Source organism: Corvus moneduloides, chromosome 14, assembly GCF_009650955.1.
Source record: "Corvus moneduloides isolate bCorMon1 chromosome 14, bCorMon1.pri, whole genome shotgun sequence".
In the NCBI taxonomy this organism is placed as follows: Eukaryota; Metazoa; Chordata; class Aves; order Passeriformes; family Corvidae; genus Corvus; species Corvus moneduloides.
The window spans coordinates 16563892-16582619 of NC_045489.1; the positions used below are offsets into that span (position 1 = coordinate 16563892).

Here is an 18728-nt window from a genome sequence, read left to right on the forward strand (position 1 = left end):
CTCAGGAAGGCAAGCTTTCAAGCTGCCACACCGCTGCATTTGAAAACTTAAAGAGATGGGGGCTCTGCTACATCTTCTGAGGATTTCTCTAAAAGTTCTTGAAGCACAGTTGCCTGGTTTCTATTTTCAAGATAACACAACTTAAGAATTCAAGGAGCCTCTCATCCCATTTTCTGCTAGATTAATCTGCTAGATTAAGCAGCATTTGGTGCGCTGTCCACAATGCATTGCGTATTTGGTGTCTTATTCACAAGGATATATTTATTAATAGAGTCATTCCTGGTTTTCTTTCTGATAACCTCAGATACAACACTCTGCAAGTACCTCAGTACAAGCATTTTTCAAGCCCAATTTTAATTTCTGTTTTTTTTGTCAGAATACTTCCAATTTTTCTTCAACATTGAAAATGAAGTGGACATTGGAGAACATCCTTCCTATGTGTGCATCATTCTAGGTAGCTCTTTTCCTCCCTGGCCCTCAAACATTAAGTCTGTGTTCGCTTGCTTCAACTTGCAATAAATTATTCCTTCCCCATGTGGCTGTAAACTCAGATGCTCATACTGAATAGTTTATCTGCTGTAATTCCACGGCCTTTTCAAAATCCTTACTTTTCCAGGATTTGCATCCCCACACTACTTGAGTAAGGCTGACACAGGATCTTGCACTGAAACTGTGTTTAAGCAAACATTAAGAGGAACCAGCCTTGTCAATCAATCCAATTGCTTTGCTTTCTGTGACTGCCCTGAATGCAACATGGGCTAATACTTCACCAGTTTTTGTTTCATCTGCTAAATTTCATCATGCTTACTTTGACTTTATTGCCAAATGATCGATGAAGATGTTGAAGTCCTTGGGCTTAATATTGATTCCCACTGATGTCAAGCCATCTTGAAACATTCTCTTCAGTGTTTTTTCTTTGACAAGTGTGTTCTGAGATCTGCCAGCAAGACAGTTCCTAAGCCAGGTGATGCATGGGCTTACTCATATGTTTGCAATGCTGATTTTATATGGCAATAATTCAAGTTAGGTGAATTAATGAAGTCCCCATGGGAAAAGGGGAAACAGTGCAACTATTTCTAAAATGGGTAGAAAGGAGGACCCTGGAAATCACTGAACTCTGCTGTGGCTAGGAAGATCATGGAACAGATCCTTCTAGAAGCTGTGCTGAGGCACATGGAGGACCGGAGGTGACCACACAGCCAGCACAGTTGCACCAGGGCAAGTCCTGCCTGACCAACTTAGTTGTCTTCCTCAAGGGAGTGACCACATCAGTGGAGAAGTAAAGAGCTATGGGTGTCATCTCTCTGGACTTCTGTAAAGCCTTTGGCACAGTTCCCCACAACATCCTTCTCTCTCCTTCATCCTTCTGGAGAAACACTCCAGCTGCTGGCTGGACCGTTTGGTGGATGAGGAATTTGGTTAGATGGTTGCATCCAGAAGGTAGTGGCCAAAGGTTCAATGTCCAGATGGAGATCAGTGACAAGTGGTGACCCTCAGGGGCCTGTCCTGGGACCAGGATTGTTTAACATCTTCATCAAGGACACAGCGGATCAAGAGCACCCTCAACAAGTTTTCAGATGATACCAAGCTGAGTTGTGCAGCTGAAATGCCTGAGGGACAGAGTGACATCCAGAGGGACCTGGACAAGCTTGAGCAGTGGCCCATGGGAATCCCACAAGGTTCAACAAGGCCAAGTACAAGCTGCTGCACCCGGGGCAGGGCAACCCCAGTACCAATCCAGGATGGGGGATGAACAGCTGGAGAGCAGCCCTGCAGAGAAGGACTTGGGGGTGCTGGTGGAGGAGAGGCTGGACATGAGCTGGCAACATGAGCTCACAGCCCAGAAAGCCAAGTGTATCCTGGGCTATCCAAAAAGCAGCGTGACCCAGCAGGTCAAGGGAGGGGATTCTGCCTCTCTGCTCCACCCTGGAGAGACCCCACCTGCAGTGCTGCCTCCAGCTCTGGGGTCCCCAGCACAGGAAGGACATGGACCTGTTGGAGTGAGTCCAGAGGAGGACCACAAAAATGACCAGAGTGTTGGAACAGTTCTCCTATCAAGAAAGGCTGAGAGTTGGGTTTATTCAGCTTGGAGAACAGAAGGCTCTGGGGAGACCTTATTGTGGCCTTTCAATACTTAAAGGGGGCTTATAAGCAAGATGGGGACACACATTTTAGCAGTCTTCTGCAACAGGACAAGGGGTAATAGTTTTCATTAAAAAGAGAGCATATTTAGATTAGCTATAAAGAAGTCTTTTTCAATGAAGATGATGAAACACTGGCACAGGTTGCCCAGAGAGGTGGTAGGTGCCCTAACCCTGGAAATATTCAAGGTCAGATTGGACAGGGCTCTGAGCAACCTGATCTAGTTGAAGATGTCCCTGCTCACTGCAAGGGAGGTTGGACCAGATGACATCTAAAGGTCCCTTTCAACCCTAACTGTTCTGTGATTCTAGTCTTATGAAGTCTACAACTCTAAAAGCTCTATAGCTACACTACCCACACTATTTGTGACCTCAGTGAAGGATTACATCAAGAATTCATAAAAAAACCCAAACAAACAAACAAAAAGAAACCCACCAAAAAACCCCAACCAACCAAATGACCCCCACCCACTCACCCCCCCTCCCAAAAACCAAATCCCAAAACAAAATGCTGCAACTGCCAGTAACTAACTCTTACCTCTAGATTCTCTATGTTTTCTCAGTTGCCCAAGACACGTCCTGGCCTAAGTTCTCATGTCTTCCTGGCTGCTACTTTGTTCTTTGACAACTGTACAAAACTAATATTCTTGAAGGTGCCTATGAATACCACAGACATCTCACATACACTGAAACTTAACATCAGAAGATTAAAAATCACCGGTCAAGCCTTTGAGGATTATTAAACAAGAGGTATCCAGGCCTGTTACTTGTAAATTTTTAGACAACACATCCTGGAAGACTTATGTTTCTCGGTGACACCTGGCTGAGAGGGCAGCTCTGCCCCTTTCCACCCAGCTATCAGGTGTGCGCTGTGCTTTGCTGGCTTACTTGTGCTTTTGCTTGTGCTCTCATAAGGCCACTCTATCTCAAACCACTCATGCAGCACAGCTCTGCACTGCCCTCCTGCTGGGCATAACCTGATAGACAGGAGTGAATTATAGCCCGCCTTATCCCAATGGAGGATGGGGGAGATAGGGCCAAGACAGATTTGAGCAATTACAGTCACTGCAACTCCTGAAGAGACTTTCTTAGGAACCCTCCCTGAGGAGCTCCAGGAAGGTGGAGCCTCTGCTAAGTGTGAAAAGAGGCATGAGCTCCACGGCCCAGCCCATTGTGAAGAATATTTCAGTACCTGGAATTTGGTCCAGCAGCTGGGGCTGCAGAACTGGTAGACAACCCGGTCTGTCTTGTTGTAATAGCAGGGCTCAGATAAACTCTTTCTGCAGAAGCTGCAGGGTCTAGGGGGACCTGATGAAACAGACAGGAATTGGTGAGGGCAGCAGCACAGGACGTGGGACTGGATTCTGAGGATGGCATGCAAGCTACTCACTCATCCTCAGTCTGTCAAGTTATTATCAAAAAGCAAAGGACAAGAACACCAGGAAACTAAGAGCACCAGATTCTGCTAGGACAGAAATGTTAAACAGATGGAGAGCAGAGTGGTTCAAGGAAGTGACCCTGGCTCTATAGGAATTTGGACAAAATAGGTTGCAATACTTGTCCCATTCCTGGACACCCCAGTACTCCATGTAATGGAAAGGGCAATGCCAGCACAGTCCAGCACTACAACTGCTCCCTGCATTCTCAAGAACAGCAATGTACACTACCCTCTGTATTAAGATGTCTACATGCTGCAAGGGTTCCTCCCTCTGCACTTCCACTTGTCTCACTGGACTCTTCCCCAGGCTTTTACCTTCTTTTCAGTCCCATCCACAAGCAATAAACAATACCAAGGAAGGAATTAAGAGTGGAGAGGTAATGATTCCCTCTACACAGGTGCTCTTACCAACTAAGCCTGACTGCTTCACTTTGTGGGAGGTAGTACAGCAAATGGAGCAGAACAGGCCCATCTTGCCACTGCGATCCACGTTGGGCAGCATGTCAAAGTTCTTGCACAGCGTCTTGCACCACATGCAGGGGTAGACCCGAGTGTTCTTCTGCAAACACAGAGCACAACAGAGCTTCCAGGAGGCCATCACAGCTGGCAAGGTTCAACTATCACATCCCACACCACTGCTGTATCCACCACAGGACTGCTCTCCTGCAGTGACCACCTTGTGCCAGGGACAGGCTCACAGTCTGCAGATTTAGTCGGTGGTAGCAAAAAAAGCTGCCTTTGGGACTTCAACTTCTCATTTCAAGGCTAGCCTGGCAGGAATACAGAGTTTGGCAATCCCTTCCAAGACAGTTAAGTGAAGACTGCTCAGGTGACAGAGGAACATATCCAGCCCAGCTTTGGGGAGACATCCAAAAGCCAGTCCACGCTAAGTACATATACCAGTGTCACTCTACCATCAGCTCACTGACTTTCTGACCCATGCCTGGGTCCATGGTGGGCCCCATGCAGATTTAATCAATTCCGTTTGCCTGCTTCAAAGTTTCCCCACAGCAATCTTTTAACTGCTTTGTTGCAATAGACCAAAGGGATTCAAGTCACCTGCTATTTAATAAAATGCCCTGTGCCACACCAAACAAAGCTGCTGCATGCCCACAGAGACCACCCCCAGCCACCCCAGGCAGCAGCCTCCACACACCTTCTTGTAACTGTTGAGACATGCAGAGTTGCAAAAGCGTTTTTGCTGGCCTTCATGGAAGAGGTACTCCAGGGGCAAGCCCTTGTTGTAGATATAAAGTCCACAGCTGTCACAGCAGTTCGTTTTCAGCCCCTTGGTGGCCCGGAACTTGGTGAAGCAGGCGTCACTGCAGATGCGGTGAACCATGTTCCCATTGCTGACCTCGTGCTGGATCTGCAAAGACATCACTGCTGTCATTCCCCAAACCACCACGGGCCTCCTTCCAGTGCAGCTGTATCACTACAAGCACAGCCCTTGGGATAACAGGCACTAAAACTCTGGGAAGTGCCATACTGGAAGCTGGTGTGGACTCAGGGTGGCCACCCTCACCAAAAGTCAGCGGAGTAACTGGGAGAGCAGAGTGGCAGGAAGCAGTGAGCCTCAGGGCAAGGAGAAGCTTGGGAGTGAGCCCAAGCCAGCTCAGGGGCTGAGGCCTCACATCACAGGAAAATGCCCTGGTCTTGACCAAGACTAAGTGCTGCGGGTCCTAAGCACTTCATCCAGGGCATGGGAAGAACAAGGGATTTGTTTACCTCGCCAGGTTTGTGGCAAACACTGCAGCGGCTGGTGTCCAAGGGATCTGCAGACTGAGGTGCTGGTCTGTGCTGCTGGGCTTCGTAGAGGGAAAGGCAGACAGAGGTGCAGAACTCATGGAAAGAGCCACCTGAACCAATCTGGGCAACCACAGAGTCCTTGGTGTTCCAGATCTCCCTGGGGATCAGGAGGGGATGGGTTAGTGCAGGGACATATGAGTCCTGCCACAGAGAGACAGGATGGCTCACTGCAATGCACAGGACTTTCTGGTGTCCCAAAAAGCTGGCAAGAACTGTCTCACAGCAGCTTCTGTCCTGGCCCAGAGGAGTGGTGTCTGAAGACAGAGCATGCAGGATGTTGTTTTGAGGGGAGGCTGGAATATGGGGCACTAAGTCCGGGGACAGGCAGGGAATAGCATGAATGTGAAGGGAGTGTAGGGAGCATGGGATAGGTAGTGTGTGAAAGAAGACATGGGGCAGCAGCTGGCAGTGGGCAGGAGTGATGTGGGTGAGCAAGGGCCATAGGAAGGGGACTGGCAGGGAGTGCTGTGGAGCAGGTGAGTGGGGTCACAAGCATGGGAGCACAGAGGAAAGGGGAATGAACACACACTTTTTGCAGAAGGTGCATATCTTCTTGCCGGGTGGTTTTTTTGAGAAGGTGGTGAGACAGGAGCTGGAGCAGAAGAGCTGAGGAAGCCCTTTTCGCTGGTAGGCAGTCTGGCCCTTCTGCAGCGGGGTCCGGCAGTTGGCACACGTCATCTTGGTGAAGGTGGAGCGGGCGGCTCGCTGCGCCATCTGAGTGCGCAGGGACATCCGAGTGGAGCGCCGGGTACGGAAAGGAACGAAATCCTCGTCGTTGGGATCATCCACCATTGCATCAGAGTCCTCGTCAGAGACCGGAACTGCAAAGCAGCAGAGGAAGATCAAAACCCCCTCATTAGGAAGTGAGAAACTCTGCCATGAGACACACGCTGGGATTTTCTGAGTCACCTTTCTAGAGTCCCTCTATGTACTTTGTTCTTGTCTGGGTGGAATGATAAAGGGACCCTTAAAAGAAATTCTGTTGTAACAGGAGATGAATCAAGAGGTCTTTAAACAAACCAGGCTTAAATACAATTCCTCTCTAGGAAGTCATGATATGCCAAGGTTGAGCAGAAGCCCAGAGTGTGAACTTCTATCCTGTAAGAACTGTTAGACCTAAAAAGACTAAAAAACTGTTAGACCTAAAAAGGGAACAAGCTGATCACCACATTCTAGAACAGGCAGGCAATAAAGGAGCAACACACAAATACTAGAGAATGGCAGGGAATATCTCAAAAGAACAGAGACTTTGTGTACTTCTCCAGGAAAATCCCCAAGATGCAACCTTCCTTCAGACAGCCAGCTGTCATAGAGAGAAAGGAAGAAAGCTCCTGGGTGAGGAGATGGAAGATGGATTTCCTGGGAACACCCCCAAGTCTCATCCTGCTACTTAGTGCTTGGTGCCCACACACCACTGTAAAAATACAACACTCCCTGCTTTGACCTAAGTGCCCTGAGAAAGCAAGGAACGTACCCCAGGATTTGTGGGCTCAAAGGACTTGTCCTGTGTAGAAGGGAAGTCTGCACAAAGGTTCCAGAGTTCCCACTGTACTCACACCATGAACCACCTGCCCACAATGGAGCTGGGCCATTCTCTCTGGCTGAAAACAGGCATTGGCCAACCCCAGTTACTCACTGCTCTCAGAGGAGTTCACAGTTTCAGGCCTGGCAGTTTCTGATCTTCTAGGTCGTTCGCTTCTTTTCTGCTCCTAGAAGACATTCAGAAAATAGTTAGGCTAACTATCAGCTAGGACAACCATGCATAAATATCCCAGATTATGGTGAAGTTCCAACTTCTGGGATTTGGCTTCCCAATACCTAGGCTGAAAACAGATAAAACTCCATGGATACCCGATCAGAGTTAGCAAGACAGAGGAGACGGGGAAGTAGACTTATGAGAACGACATTTCAGCTGGGGATAGCAGGGACACACTGCAGCCACATTACAGCATAGTGGCAGTGCACAGGGATCATTCTGTCACAAGAGCCGTGCAAACTCCTTTCCAGAGGGGTGACAAGACAGCCAGTGTCCCTCACAGAGTCTGACAACAGCCAGCCACGCTCTATGCTCCTGTATCATACGTACTTGACTGCATTATCCTCACCTTCTCAGCTGGCAGCTCGCTTCCCTTCCCAGACAGGCTTTCTCCTGGAACAGAAGCACAGAAGAAGCTTGCATCTAGCATCTTGCTTTTCTCCAAGAGAGTAGCACAGGTGTTCTCCAAACGCAGTCACCCTTTGGGTCAGTCAGCACATGAAGCCTCAGCCTGCTCTGGCTACCAAGTACAGTTCTGGTGGTGGAAGGCTCCTAAACCCACCACCTGTAGTTGCAGATCCAAACACGCGGCTTGGGAGGAGCCTGTAAGGGGGAGACCTCCCTGCATAGGGGAGGCAGGCTGGGTGGGCAGTTACCTCCAACTGCTTCTGACCAAGACTAAGCACTTCCTGGGGATGGCCAGTCTGGGCAGAGGCACTTCACCTCTTGGAAACACCTGCTGGTGACCTTCAGTTCCAGCAAAGACTCCAGAGATGAAGAGTGTGAGCTAAGCTGATGTGCAGCCACAGCTTTATTGGGGAAGCTCCTTGCTTCCACAAGCACCAAAAATTAGTTAAAACCATGAAAGCCGGAGCTGGAGCTTGTGCACACCAGAACATTAGCCCCTTTACACAAGAGGCTTTACCCAAATCTAGACCATCAGAAGAGCTGGCTATTTCCACAGCAGAGGATGAGCTGGAGGGTAAAGCAGACTCCAGCTTCAACAGTGTGTAGCTGGATGACCTCCTGAGCAAAAGGAAGCCAAGTTCTGCTGAGCCAACAACTTACCTGTTGGTGGTAAGGCTTCCTGTGCTTTGAGTACACTGTTTTCTTTAAGTGAGTTCTTCCCATTAGCATCCCCTTCCTCTGCCCGGTTTTCCTCCACAGGCTCAGGGGGCAAAGCTGCAGTTCTGTTGTCTGGGCTCAGTTCCACCTCTGCCTCCCCTGCCAGCCCTTCCCTCTGCACAGGTGAGCTTTTCCTTGGTGCCTTCAACTTCATCTTTTTTGTTTGTTTAAGACTGAGTTGGGGTGGGGGGGGCATTGTGGGACTCGAGGACTGTGCTGTGGTTTCTTCCGTGGCTGAGGCACTGCTGAGGTTCCCGGAGTCAGAGACGGGTTGTTGGGGTGATTCAGGGGCATTGTCACCAGACAGTGCAGGAATAGCAGCAGCACCATCTTCCTTTACATCCCCAGAACAATTTTTTGGTGCATCCTCCCCTTCTTTCCCTGTTTCTGGACCAAGGGCTTCTCTAGACAGGGCAGAGGAGTCTGCCGGTCCACGTTCCACGCCCTGGGAAGGTTGTGCCTTACACAGCCCATCCAGAGCCTCTGGTTTACCTAGTTCCACCAAGTCAGAAGTTTTACCCAAGTCATCTAAGACATCAGATTTCTCCAGCATATCCAATACAACAGGTTTATCTAGAACATGGTCATTTGATTTATTTAGATCAGACAGGCTGTCTGCTTTCATTACAAGGTCCAAGTCCTCGTCTGTAGTCATTTGCTTGGATTGATCCCAGCCAGGGGGCTGAAGAACTGAAGCTTCCTGGGTAGAAGCTGTTTGGGAGCCCAGGAGATCTTCACCAAACTCCATGTCAGCAGGGAGATCACCAATGAGTGGTTTGTCAGGCAAGGACAGGGGGTCCAAAGATCCTGAAAATTCGCTGGAATCCATTTAGAAGATGGGAACTGGAAATGAGAGAGAGACTTGCAAGTTAATGAAAAGCAGTCTAACACAGAACATGAACTGCCCACTCTTCTGAGCACTGCTGGAGTAAAACAAGGCCCAGGAATGCTGCCAGGCCATAACCAGGATACCAGACACCAGCATGTCAATGACCTCTCCTTGTGAGGGTACAGAAGTCAGCAGCAGTATACAGTAGTTTGGTACAACAGACCTTTGGGAACTCTACAGCCCTCACACACCTCACCACAGCACAGCAAAGAGACTGGCTTATGCTAAATAACACAGTGGGGTATGAGAAATGACTTGAGCACCAGTTCAGGAGGCTCCTCACTGATGTTCTGCAGTAATACCCCCACCCCTGCCTTCTTCCCTATCCAAATAATCTGGTCTGTCCTTTCTCCTGATCTGTTCTTACGGAGCTAACACATCTTTAATTTTTAAAATACCTTTTTTCTCTTGAACACAAAGGTAGAAATAACTCCTTTCAAGCCCCGAAGTCTGAGTCTTAACAAGACACAGGATGACAAGATGCATTAATCTTGTAAGAAGACAGATATAAACAATGTTGTAGTGTAACTACAGCTACTGCATAGCCCCATAACTACGTGGGCTAATATTCAGACATGGAACAAACAAAAGCTTAAGTTAGAACTAGGAGGAGTTCTGGAGAGTGGCAAGAAGAAAGGTGGTAAAGCTCTGACGTTAAAAGCAGTCATAAGAAGAACAAGTAGCAAGGTAGACACAAGCATGCAGTGCAGAGTCAGGAAAAAAGACCAGTGTGACTTTGCAGGGCACAAACAGTACACTTGAATAGGAAGGTGTGATGCAGACAGCCAACCTCAGAGGTAAAGTCACAGCCCAGCTCCTCATGGTCGACATTATCATAAGACAGAAAGGTCAAGACTTTGTGATGAGGCAAGTAATATGGTCTAAAACTGAATTAAATCCGCACAAGGAGATAATGGCTGACAAACCCAAAGAGGGAAAGGGAGCAGGACCTGGAGTCTGCAAGTGGTAAGGCAGTGTAAGACTTGAAGTAACATCATGTCCCCAAACAGGCTCTAAGCAGACACTACAAAAAAGGCACTAGAATCAAATGGTGTGGCAACAACCTATCCCTCCCCATCAGAGTAATTCAGATTCTAAATTTAGCACTGTTTTAATCTCTGAATGAGAAGACTCAGTACTCTTGTCTATCTGGGCTTACAGTGGGCATAACTCATATACATCAGTGAAGGAGGAAGCCTGAAATAGTTTCACTGATGATGGCTGTTTAATTCTTTTTTTATATCCTTCCCTCTGAAAGGACAACCAAGTTCTCACTCACAAATGGTTTGCTCAGAAGTAAACAGAACATACTTGGACAGAGAATGTACCCAACTTCTGAAACTTATTCAAGCGGGAATTTAAGGAAATCATACCCAACAACTGGATTTCAAAGCCACTGCCTCCTTATTTTATCGAAATACACAGTAATGTTTTCTGTTTCCTGGTGGCAGATAAAGCACTGTTCCCACAATCACAAACAGAAACTGAAGCAAATGTAATCTTTAGAAATGCTCAGCAAGCTCCACCCCTCAGGACTTTGGTGTTTCTGTTCACTTTAGTCACAAGATGAGACAAAACTTTAGAATAAGCCAATTCCAGAGCAATACAGGATCTAATACATGCTTTAGTGTGGCTGACAGAAATAAGAACAAAGTGAAATAGAAACAAAGACATCTGAAAGAAAGGTCCTAAGGATCTGAAGCAGATGAGAACCCTCCCAAGATGATAAACACAGGTTTTTTTCCTGCTGCTCAGAATATGAACAATGTCTCCTGCTCAAAGATATCCCCCACCCAGATTCACAGACAGACAGCAGACCCTACAATAATAAGCAAAAAAAACCTCAAGGCATCCAGATAAAGAAGGAAATTTATTTATAGGTTTATTTAACAGAGGTAGCATGCCCCTCAGAATCACCTCAGACACTTTGCACCAAGTCTGCCATGAACCTCTAAGGTGATACTCCTAAAGTATTTGTCACTTTCAGCTGGCCTAGTCTTTGCTTGGTAGAAATAGACCCTGGAAATATTGGAGCATAAGAAATCCATTTGGGCATTCCCTCTCAGAGGATAATGCAAGCAACAATCTATGAACTTGTTGTGCAACTCATGTGCTCTACAAGTGGACCAAAGGCATCTGGTTTAACAGTGTACACCTTAACACTGCTTTCAAACTTTGGGCATCACAATGCAAGACAAAACTCTGACTTAATGGCAACGTCCTTGACCAACAGAAAAGTCCTAGAGAGAACAAGTATTCTGCAGATTAAGGCAACTCCAAACTACTGGGATGTGGCTGGGACAGGCCTTTCTGCAGAGGCAAGGCTGCAGTAAGAGCACTTGCTCGCACGCTCTGACTGGAAGCACAGCGCTCAGCCCCTGTGCTCGAGGGTCATCAGCTCTGTCTGAATCCTCCCAGCAGAAAAGCTCACACGTTCTGCTGAAGGAACCAAAACCTCTTCTTAGGATGTGCAAAGCTAAGGACTGCTGCAAAAGGACCATGTACTCAAATATCCTGTTCCTATTCACACCAAGAATGGATACCTGGTGAGAGAGTGTAAGAAACACAACTAACAGGATGTTCCTCTTCAGCACATCCTCCAATCAAGGACTCAGCTGCTGAAGAACCACTTGGCTTGAGCTGCACTGACAATGTCCCTGTTAAGAGTCTGTACTGGGCAAATCCTCTGTGAATCTGCCTAATCCCACTTTGAACCAGTTTATACTTTGGACCTCCTAAAATTCCAGTGGTTTTAAGTTCTGCGGCTTAACATTTAGTTTTCAAAAGTATTTTTCTTTTGTTTATTTTCAACCACTGCAGCAGAGCTCCAAGGTGATACAGGGCAGATGAATGCCAACTCTTGATGTATTTAGAAGAATGTGGAAAAGCTGATGGAGTTAAGAGTTGAGGCTGGACCCAAGGTGATCCTGACAAACAGTCTGAGTGGGAAAGCACGGAATGTCCCTGAGAATGAATTCTTTATAGTGGCTTTCAACTACCAGCTGATAAGGATGAGGAAGGCAGCTCTCAAAACAGGAAAGAATGGTATTTTCCAGTTCTGTGGGTTGCTCTGAAATCAAACTCAACCTAAAGAAATTAGAGCTGCTCAGCTGCAGCAAGGTAAGAAGCTCTACTTCTGTCTGCCCCAGGCAGTCAGATTCGTCTGGGCCTTCTGCTAAGCTTCACAGTGAGTTAAGCTGCAAACAGAGCGTGCACTTTATCTCTGGTAAAGTCTTTTCTCACTTTCTACAGCAGAAGCAGAATAGCTTATTGTTTCTGGCAGATGCTGAAATGATCCGCCACAAGTCATGGCCTCTCTTATTCCAGGAGCAGCAAATGCACAGCTCAGTCACTAGGGTTTGGTCACTGGTCTGCTCGAAATCTTCCTCTTTTCCAGCCACATAACTGACAGCAAGAAGAGTACACTGCAACATGACTTGGCCAAAGCAAGAGGAGGCTGTGTGCTGAAATCCCGCACTTCACAGAAGACACGACTGCTCCATTTGGAAACTCCTCACTTAGGAGTAAGTACTCCCTGGAGTATTCAGTAACAGATATATTCTTGGAAAGAACAAATTGAAGGAGCAAAGTCTCTTCCACAACAGCCTGCAGCAGAATGCTTCCCAAGTAGCGTGCAAGCGTTTCCAGAGGAGTGATGGGACAGCTGAAGGTCCTCCCCAGGTGTGCTGGACTGGCACAGAACACGACACTGGCTGCCAAACTCAGTGCCTGTGGCTACCAGACCTGCCCAGCCCTTTCTGCCAAAGAGGGGGAACATGGGATCTTCTCTCAGATCTGGAAGTTCAAAGTGCAACATCTCTGCCAGGACACGTCAGCACATCCAAGTTGACTACCTGGGACTTTATCCAGCTTATTAAAGACATCAGTGGTGCTGTAACTCAGGTAACCATTAGGAGGGGAATATGTGGCCCACCTACAGAAATGAGGATGTACCATCAAACATTTAATTAAAAACAGACAGCAAGAAAAAATGCTGCTGTTACTCTCTCCCAATGAAATGAACATCTCAGAAGTCTTTACAGCCCACAAAAAATCCCACAGCCATGCAGTTACTGCTTTCCTCTAGCAAAGGAACACCAACTGCTTGGGTCCTGGACTTTTGTTCATGGACGTGGATTCAGATTTTCAATACTTTTGAAGGCTGAAGAATTATCTTCTTCACTATTAGAGATCATCTGAAATACGAAAATAATTAACTAGTAACTACAAAAGACACTTAAATCAACATTTTAGCCACTTCCCATCTACAAGGCCTGTAAGACCTGAGCAGAGTTCTGGAACGAAGCTTCTAGTGTTTTGTGCCAAATTTTTGAATAAACAGTAACACCCAACCTAGAATTTCTCAACAAAAACAACAGTGTCCAATCAATAAAACATTAAGGAAGTAATATCATGTCCTACCAGCATGGTTTCAGTCAATGTATCCTCATTAACAATACTATTCTTTGAGTGGTGAGTACAGCAAAAGCCAACTTCTCTGCTGTGACTTATCTCAGTTTATCTGGACAGCTGATAGCTTTCTAAATTCAAACACTGCAAACCTTTATTACATACTGGTTAACTCATTTCAACTCAAATGAATTTACAAAGAATCACCAGTAAACTAAGCACACTACCACGGACCAGGTTTCAGTCCAGCCAAAATTCTCCAGAAAGGAGCAGAAAGGATTTTGTTACTTACTAGTGGTTTTGGAGAGGCAGCTCTCTGAGCTGCAAACTCAGTCTCCAAAGAGCACAAAGCCCACTTGGTGACATGCAGTACGGAGCTACTTGCACACAGGACCATGTTAGACCATTACTGTCTCATTCTTGGCTACACTTGATAACAGTTATTGGAAGAGTTGAGATGTTTCAAATTAAAAAAATCTGACAGAGTGACACAAGAATCCCACTGCTTTATGAATCAGCCATGGTTTAGAAAACACCCTCCAGTGCTAAACTTACTTTGTTCACTGAAAAGAAATGGGGAGACATGACCCATCTCAAAAAAAACACAAGGTAAGAAGATCTACAGCAGACAACTCCTTGGAGATACAGACAAATGCACACAAGGACGCAAAAAGCTGGAAATCAAAGTCAGACAAGCTCATAAACACATGATTATACAACTGACCATGGGATCTGTAAGCCCTCTGTGATTCTGAGGTTTTACATGCAGTGACTCACTCCAAGTCAGCTACAGCTCCTGCAGATGCCACTGGTCAAGTCCTTCAGCTTGTGCTTTGCAGGGAGGGTTTGGTGAACGTTGTCTCACCTCCAAATGTATTATTGGTTCTCAATCAGTGCAAACTGCAGCATCTTTCACCACATCCCCTTCAGGCCAGTCTTCACGTGTGACTGGGACTGTCTACAAAACAGGAACTGGTACACAGGGCAAAAAAGGGCCTTTCCAGAACATCACCAGCAGCATCAAGACTCCAGCAATTGTTTCTTGATAGTCCCAAAGCCAGGAGAGATCACCACTAGATTTTTCTACAGCGAGAGCCCAAGCTCAGGGCTGCAGGCCTCAAATGTAGTATCACAGTCACCCTGAACCCAGAAAGCCTAAATCCTTCAGCACTGAGCAGCTGGTGCTGCAAAACACAACCACGAGTCTCCTGTAAATTCCTCAAAGGCAGGAATGACCAAACTGGATTTTGAGCTTGCATTCCAGAAACTTCACCTCAGTTTCAAGAAAGTGCAAGAAGGACAATTTTCAGAAATCTCACAGAACTGCCTGGAATTAGGTTTACCAGGGATTCCCTGCAACACTTCAAATATAACTGACAACATTCCTCAATCTCGGCATCATCTGCTGCTAACCAGAGCAGTAAATGCTAAGACAGCGAACAGGAGCATCCTCATCCATCCAGAATGCCATCCTGGCAGCACTTTGAAATGGCTTGGATCCCCCCACATCTTGTAAGACCAGGATCCTCCCCAAGCACTAAGTACCAAGGCTTTGCAACACAGAAAGGAGTAACAAGTCTAAGTTCACCCTTAGCAGCAATGCTATCTGGAGAGCAATTCAGCTTCAAGAACCAACTCCACTCAAGTCCAAGAGAAAATTCTCCTGGTGTTTGTACAGCCAAAATAGTGTTAAACACATGGGAAGGGGGTGAGTGGGTAAAAAAGCTTTGGAAGTACTATCAGAAGCACAACAAAAAGTACTCGGAGGTACAGCATGCTTGAGCAGTGTGTATCCAAAGTGCCTTAATGATATTAAGACAATGATTAAAAAAAGTAAAAGACCTGGAAGTGGTAAAAAACAGATGGTCATCACGTCTCTCTACCTGTTGCCCAAATGCTGCAGGAAGGCATCAGAACACCTGACAAAGTTCTGGCACGTCCCACAAGCAGCTACAGACAAATGGAGAGGACAGCAGGTGACTCTCCAGAGGAGTGCTGCAGCCTGGGAACAGGCCACGGACTCCCTGGAGGTCCTCAAAACCCAACTGGACAAAGCCCTGAACAAGGCCTCAAGTCAGCTCTGCTGCAAGCAGGAGGTCAGTTGGACCAGAAACTTCTAGAGGTCCCGTACAACCCAAATCTGTCTGTGGTTCTGTGAATAAACCTTACTGCACAGCGAAGAGAGAGAAGACAAAAGGGCAGAGTCTCTGAGAGGATGTATCTTTGAGGGCAAAACATCTCATTTTCCTTAAGAGGCCTTGCAGAGCCAAAATACTGGAAACACAATGTGAGTTGTCTCCTCTGCCTCACTGACAGTCCCAGATCCCTCTGCAAGGTGCCTGCCACCAAAGTGCTGGGGAGGGATCTCAGCGCTGGGAGGCCTCACCTCATGTGCAGCTGTTCAAACTGGCCCTGGGTAATGCTGTGTTGAACAGAGCAGTATCTCACCCCGTCTAGAGACCAACTCCTTTCCCTTTGGGCTGCCCAGGGCTGGGCCAGCAGAGCACGCTCAAAGCAAGTGGCCAGGAGACACCACCAGAGCTCACGACCAGCAGGACTGGTGAGGATGGTTTCAAACACTGCCATTTCCTGACGTGTACCATCAGCAGAGGAAGAAGTTAACAAAACACGATACTGAGACTAAAACACAAATCCAGTGAAACCCTGCTAGTGCTGCCTTTGCTAAGCTAACAAATGCATTGTCACAGCTGCAGCCTATTCCATACTTCCACTGGATCGCTTTCACCATAACCCTTCTGCACCAAGGCTTCCGTCTGTGTCCATCAGAGTTGTACATCCCAGCATCACTGACCACAAGACATCCATAAAGATATCACACAAGGGGCTTTGCTCCCAAAGTGAGGCCATGGGCTCGGCCTGGGCCCTTGCTCTGGCTGCCAGAGATGTGGAAGAATCTGTTGCTACTGTCATCCTCCAAAGAAAAGGCACTCACAGTGAGAGGGATGTGAGCAGGTGCAGAGAGAAAAGAGGTTGTGCAAATATGCACCACAGAGCTGTGAGGTTCAGGTTAGTCGTTACAGCTCTGTACACTGTGGATATTACTTTAATAAGGCTGAGCTCACAATAACAACAGGGCTATGCTCTTATCACCAGCTTTGATCCCAGGATAGGCAGGGTTAGGTAAGAAAATGCAGATTAAAAGTTTTCTTGGGGATTGCAGCTGCAATGAAAGGGAAAGAAGTTATAGCCTAGAACAAAAGCCATAGCTGGAAGCACAGCAGGAGAAGAGGAGAGCACAAATGAAGCAGCTCTCATCCTCATCAAAAGAGACTCCAGGAACCATCCCTCAGCACTCAGTCAAAAATCCTATCCTCCACCATCACCTGACACAGACCACGTCCAGTGCTGCCTCTGCCCACACAAGCATATCTGACTGCCAGGGCCTTTTCCCATGCCAGGCACACACCACAGCCAGCTCCCTGCCTCGCCAGGCCTCCTTCCACCTCTACAAACCACACAGGAGGTACTTGATGCTCCCCAGGACACCTTGTTGGCCACAGCTACACTGCCCACATGGGGAGGCTTCCACAGAGTGGGGCCTCCCGCAGCAGCCCAAGGCAGCTTCAGCCCCATGGGGCTGCACCTTTCTCTCATGGGGCCAGATCCTCAAGAGCAGCACATGGTGTCCAGGGATACATACATCCACCAGGCCCTGAGGAGGCTCCAGACCCCCCCACACACAGGGGGAAGGCTGTCAGAAGGACTGGCCAGATCACAGAGCAAGAGCTGCTGAGCCCCACAGACTTTGCCCCTGCACGTGGTGACAACACCATAAAGGCCGAGCCCCTGGGGACACAGGGAGAGCCAAGCCTGGGCAGGTGCCAGGGCAGAGCTTTGGGGCAGAGGGTGCCAGGGCTGTTTGCTGCCACTGCTCAGCACGGCCCCGCAGCAAGGACAGGCCCCGCTGGGCTGGGCGCTCCAGGGGCTCCCAGGAGCCACGAACCCTGGGCCCAGCCTGTGCCCAGGCACTGATGTGGCTGGGAGGCACATCCAGCCACCGCCCCCCACAAGGGCTGCCCACGGTGCCTTCCTACGCCAACCCACGCCCGGGAGGGGGGCCAGGCTGGGGCTCCCCATCCATCGCAGGGGAACCCAGAGACCACCTCCCGCAACGGGGACAAGGGTCTCACTGGGGTCTCTATGGAAGCGGGGTGGGAATGGGGGTCAGGCTGGTGGGCTCCCCAGCCACAGTGGGGGGACCCAGAGCCCAGACCGCTCCCCAAAAGGGGCGAGGGTCGCACGGGCCATCCTCCCCACTGCAAGGGGCACGGGGTGCACTCTGTACCGGGTCGGGGATGGGGGTCAGATGGGGGCTCCCCATCCATCCCGGATGACTCCAGAGATCACCCCCCTCCAGAGCGAGGGCCGCATGGGGGTCTCCATGGGACCGAGGCGGGGATGGGGACCAGGCAAGTGCGATCCCCAGCCATACCTGGACGAGTCCAGAGACCACCGCCTCCCCCGCACCGGAGCGAAGGTCGCATTGGAGTCTCCACTGGACTGGAGCTGCACCGGGGTAGGGGGTCAGGCTGGGACTCCCCATCCATCCCGGGGAGACCCGCAGCCCACACCGCGCTCCCAAGAGGCGAGGGTCGCACAGGGCTCCCCCCCCCACCCCCGCCCCGCCGGGACCCGCCGCAGGGCGCCCCCAAGCGGCCGCCACGGGGAGGGGGCGAGCGGCACCGGCCACGCCCCCTCGTGGGGCGCCGGCCACGCCCCCTCCAGCAAGGCGCGCGCAGCCCCCCACCCCACTCCCCGGGGGGCTCACCCTCCCCCCACCCCCGGTACCCGCGCCGCACGCGCCCGCCCCGCCCCCTCCTCGCGGGGCCCCGCGACCGCCCCGCGGCCTCATCCGCGCTTCCCGGGACGCCGCCGGGGCGCGCCCGCGGCCGCCGCCGCTTGTACCTGGCTCTCCCGGTGCTGCGCCGCCCGCTCTACCCAGAACCCGGATTCGGGTCGCGGCCCCTTTAAATGGAGGCGCCGCTCGGAGCCCTCACCGCGCTGCAACCCGACGGGGGGGCGGCGGCGGCTCCTTATTGGCTGCGCGGAGCGAGGGACGCGCTTCCATTGGCCGCAGTGGGGCCTGGGCTCGCGAGACTCGCTCACGGGCGGCTGCCGCGGAAACGCGGAGCGGAGCCT

At 49.4% G+C, this 18728-nt stretch overlaps 1 protein-coding gene across 8 annotated transcripts in view; it reads right to left on the reverse strand.

The window, feature by feature from the left end:
• The window catches only part of ZMYM3 (zinc finger MYM-type containing 3), a 32898-nt gene that overhangs the window by 13719 nt on the left and 451 nt on the right, over positions 1-18728 (reverse strand). For 2 of the 8 annotated variants that reach the window (XM_032124466.1, XM_032124465.1), the window contains exons 2-9: positions 8213-9112; positions 7494-7537; positions 7025-7097; positions 5918-6209; positions 5308-5485; positions 4736-4948; positions 3988-4138; positions 3334-3449 (exon numbers count right to left, since the gene is read on the reverse strand). In XM_032124466.1, coding sequence (XP_031980357.1) covers positions 3334-3449; positions 3988-4138; positions 4736-4948; positions 5308-5485; positions 5918-6209; positions 7025-7097; positions 7494-7537; positions 8213-9098 — 1953 coding nt within the window. In that variant the 5' untranslated portion in view covers positions 9099-9112. Of the gene's footprint in view, positions 1-3333; positions 3450-3987; positions 4139-4735; positions 4949-5307; positions 5486-5917; positions 6210-7024; positions 7098-7493; positions 7538-8212; positions 9113-14345; positions 17977-18021; positions 18188-18494; positions 18615-18728 lie in introns of those variants that run through there. The other 6 variants (XM_032124464.1, XM_032124462.1, XR_004243152.1 and 3 more) reach the window with 6 other exon arrangements.